Here is a 4,539-nt window from a genome sequence, read left to right on the forward strand (position 1 = left end):
AGCAGCACATCGGCCGCTGCAGCACCGGATAAGTCACCACGCATCGGCACATTTCGTCGCGGTACGGAGCCGCTTTTTCCCGGTAGTGGGACATGCGCAGCAGTTTGGGCAGCGTCACCAACGTGCCCAGCATCCAGCAAAGTTCCGAATGTTCGCCCAGTCGACTCTGCTGGAACAGAGCCGTTCCACGACCGGTGCCGAGACCGCAGGCCAGCAGTCCACTGGTCACGTTGAACACGTTGCGGCGCAACTCGTCCGGCTGCCGAGGCACGGTCATCGCGTGCAAGTCCGCAACCGAAACGTACAATTGACAACCGTCGGCCTGCAATTTCAACAGCTGACTGATAACGCCGAAATAATTGCCAACGTGCAATCGTCCCGACGGCTGAATGCCCGACACGATCACCGTCGGCCCATCCGAACATCCTCGGTTCGCCGCACAAAATATCACTTTCATCAAACGACAACGCTCCAACAATCCCCACCGCATCTAACATCATCAAGACAAAAAAAATTATTACTAATCTTTTCTTTTTAATATTGAAACAAAACAACTTGCCTCGAGTATACTGTTCTTGAAAAACATCTATACTGAAAAGATACAAGTTTTTCACTATTTCAACCCACGGTCATGCTGAAAATGAACTGCAACTTTTCTATTACATCATCAATTAAGCTGGTGTAAAATATAAGTTTAAACAACACATTTGCTTCGTGCAAATAAAGCGATAACGCTGAGGAATATTGTCAACTGTAATAATAATAATATTATTATTATTAATATTAATAAGAAGAAGAAGAAGAAGAAGAAGAATAGAATTTTATTCCCATTATTCCTGTATTCAAGAACCTATAAATATTTTGGAATAACAATTTCGAATTAATCTTCCAAAAAGAAATAATTTCCAGATCTCTTCTGCTCAGTATCCTAAAAAAGATATTCAAAACATAAATGAGAAAAAAACTGTTAAACTGTTCAAAAATAAAATAATACTTTAACAGAATTCAACTTATTGATGCGAGGACGGTAATTGTTCGGATCTCTTCGAAAAGTGATGTCCAACCGCTCCAAAAATCGATTCATTCCTTTAAGCAAACTCTGTGGACTATAAAAAAAAAACATTTGATTTAACGATCAATCAAAACTGGCATACACTAATGACTGATCAACCAATTATAACTATCAATTTACCATGTAGCTAAGGCATGTTTTGAAGGTTCTCCTTCAAAAACAATAACACGATCGGCAAGATATGTTGCCATGATAAAGTCGTGTTCAACAATAAATGCCGTCTTCTTCGCGTTCAAAATATGCCTAAACAACTTCATCTTCAATTCCCCCCCAATAATGAAAAACAAATTCGCTTGCCTCTTGATCACTTTAGCAGCATGCAAACGTTGCTCAGAATCAAGGTATGCCGACGGTTCGTCAATGAGATACACATCTGCCGACTTTCCCAAGCACAACACCAATGCAACACGCTGCAATTCGCCACCAGACAAATTTTGCACCTAATCAACAACAACAACAATAATAATAATAATGAACAAAAACAAAAAAACACTCTGCCTACATTAATCAAATGAAATCATAAAAATTATAAATAAATATACAGCCCATTGTGAATTTATTTAAAAAGTTGCCTACGTCTTGATCCAATATATCTTCAATATTTAACGGTTTCAACACTTCAGCAACAAACTGGGGATGCACAAACGTATCTGGAATTTTCGAACGCAACAACTCTGAAACTTTACAATTCGACTTCGGGCTGATCTTTTGAGGCTTGTATGAAATGTTCAATTGTGGTATTTCACCTGAAAAAAATTTCTTTTCAATCTAATTTCCATGTTTCATTCATTTTTCAAGCTCAACTCTACTCTCACCCGCATTCACGTCTGGCTCCAATCTTCCAGCAAGCATTCGAATCATGGTCGTTTTTCCAGTACCATTCTCACCCAATAGAACAATAATTTCTGAATCCGAAAAGTTGCCTGCTTCAACGGTCAATTCAAAACTACCTAAATTGAATTTCGTTAAAATCAAACTGAGATACTGAGAAACTCGCCTACCCAAAGATTTCTTCATAGATGGATACTGAAAACCACACGCCCGACTAACATGCTCTTCTAAACCTTGGTCAGATACCTAAATATTATTTTCAAAAATTTCAGGCATACTAAAATCAACTCTACTGTTGCAATAAATCTACTTTAAAACTTAATGATGTTTCTCGAAATCGTAAATTTTCTGTTGGAACAAAGCCATCTAAAAATATATTGATTCCTTCTCGTACAGAAAATGGCATTGTCACAACTCCATAAGCGCCAGGTACACCATAAAGAACACAGATAAAATCTGACAAATAATCGAGAACTGACAAATCGTGTTCAACAACAATGGAAAAACTAAAACATGAAAATCAAAAACAACAAATTAACAAATAAAGAAAAGAAAAACAAAAAATTGTAAATTGACAGAAAACCTACTTATCAGAATGCACCAGAGAGCGCACCGCCACTGCAGCTTTCAAACGCTGCTTCACATCCAAATAACTCGATGGTTCATCAAACATGTATCTAAAGTATCAATGCTTCTCCTATAGTAAAATCAACGTATACTACAAATTATAATATAATCAATATATGTGCTAATCAAATACATGAAATTTTAAACGTAAAATAAAATATGAAATTAAAAATGCTCACATGTCTGCACGTTGAATACAAACAACAGCAATGGCAAAACGCTGCAGCTCTCCGCCGGATAAATCTGCGACATTTCTATCCATAACATTCTCCAAATCTTAAATTATTCAACTGAATATATAAAACATAATATGAAAAACAGCTACCTAATAATCTGCACATTGCATCAGCTTTTTTCAAATCATCCTTCTTCGCTATCATATCACTGACAAGTCCTTTTGCAGCTTGAGGAATTTGATCAACATACTGTGGTTTTATTACTGCCCGAAGATTGTCTTCCAATAATTTCGTAAAGTAATTCTGTAGCTCAGATCCACGAAAATACGTCAAAATTTCTTGCCATTCTGGTGGTTCCTTTTAACAAAAATAAACCAATACATATAGAATAAACAAAGCGACTGAAATAACATTACTTTATATTTTCCAAGATTTGGTTTCAATTTTCCCGAAAGAATCTTCAACGCCGTTGATTTTCCAATACCATTTGTACCTACAAGACCAAGAATTTCACCTGGCCTCGGCGTCGGCAATCGATGCAGCTTAAAACTGTTTGGACCGTATCGATGAGTCGTGTGCTTTTCCAAATTGCTCGGCAAATTAATTATACTAATTGCGTCATAAGGACATTTCTTAGGGAAAAATAAACTTAGAAAAATATTTTCATCCCAAGTTTAGCATACCTTCACGCATATACCACAACCAATACAAAGAGATTCGGATATAAAAGCTATTTTGCTCGACGGAGTTACTTCAATACACAATTTTCCCATTCGCACCACCGGGCAAGATTTTTTACAAACTTGACCACAGTTTTTTGGTTTACATCGATCATTGTTCACTATTGCTATTCGAGTAATTTTACTCTGCTCCGTGTGACCGGGTTTCGGTAATTTAGACATTTTCCTTTTCAACAAGAAAATAATAAATTAACAAACAATTAAATAAAAAATAAAACAGTATAGTAACTTCAACAGTTTATTATGATATAAATAAACAGCAAGTAAATTATTACAAATTCATTATATTATTAATAATTAAAGGAATTCTATGAACAAGTTTTACAAAATTTCCATAAAAAGAACAATTAAAATGTTAAGATACTGTATATTTTCAAAAACTAAGCCAAACTATTAGTAAATATGAATTATACAAATTCACTTAGTCAACAAACAATAAACTGAAATTTCGAAGATTCATGATGCCAATAACATGCAAAAAAACAATATAAAAAGAAATACAAGCACATTATTGTTATCAATATAATATACAAATGCAAAATTATTTATCTGTTCTTCTTATGCATAAAAACAACTTCAAACTCAAAAAATACTGCAAACCGCAAGTTGACAAAACACCCGACTGGCATACAGTAAATTACGAAAATCAAGATTTTACAGTATGCATATTGCGTTGTTTTTATAGTTTGTAACACGTGTTATCAAAAATTGTAATACAGCAGTATGTTTTTGAATGATTAAAGAAATAAGTATATTGCTTTCTTAAATGTCATTTTCATATCTGATATTAAAAATAAATAATTAAATTTACAATACTATAAAATAAGATGTACAATGGAAATTTTGATCTCGATGAAAATTGAATTAAATTTTGATTGTGAGGATGCACAAATTTTATAAAATGAAATGAAAGATAGTTGACCTAAACGAAAAAGTGGTAATCTGTGATACATGTATGACGAAAGTTTCTCAGAGCCTTATCTCAGTATCAAAATTTATATCTTATTTCGTAATATTATAAAAGTTATTTTCAACAAATCAAATAGAACTGTACATTTATTACAGTGGAACTCCAATTATCCAAACACTCGGT

At 34.3% G+C, this 4,539-nt stretch overlaps 2 protein-coding genes across 2 annotated transcripts; both read right to left on the reverse strand.

Annotated features, from left to right (window-relative positions):
• Positions 1–8: 8 nt before the first annotated feature.
• Positions 9–500, reverse strand: Tsp_12514 (conserved hypothetical protein; the record flags this gene model as incomplete). The annotated part of the gene is made up of 2 exons (XM_003367558.1): positions 368–500; positions 9–322 (listed from the first exon to the last, which is right to left on the reverse strand). Coding segments are annotated over exons 1-2 (447 nt in total), but the record flags the coding sequence as incomplete, so codon positions are not given.
• A 380-nt stretch (positions 501–880) lies between these two features.
• Tsp_12515 (putative ABC transporter, ATP-binding protein) lies at positions 881–3,608 on the reverse strand. The gene is made up of 13 exons (XM_003367559.1): positions 3,390–3,608; positions 3,123–3,338; positions 2,856–3,063; positions 2,710–2,806; positions 2,491–2,580; positions 2,214–2,409; positions 2,074–2,098; positions 1,888–2,022; positions 1,649–1,818; positions 1,424–1,512; positions 1,193–1,315; positions 995–1,106; positions 881–928 (listed from the first exon to the last, which is right to left on the reverse strand). The coding sequence occupies exons 1-13, from the start codon at positions 3,606–3,608 to the stop codon at positions 881–883; spliced, it is 1,728 nt and encodes a 575-aa protein (XP_003367607.1).
• Positions 3,609–4,539: the final 931 nt, after the last annotated feature.

The sequence above is a fragment of the Trichinella spiralis genome (assembly GCF_000181795.1).
Source record: "Trichinella spiralis strain ISS 195 chromosome Unknown Scfld4062, whole genome shotgun sequence".
In the NCBI taxonomy this organism is placed as follows: domain Eukaryota; kingdom Metazoa; phylum Nematoda; class Enoplea; order Trichinellida; family Trichinellidae; genus Trichinella; species Trichinella spiralis.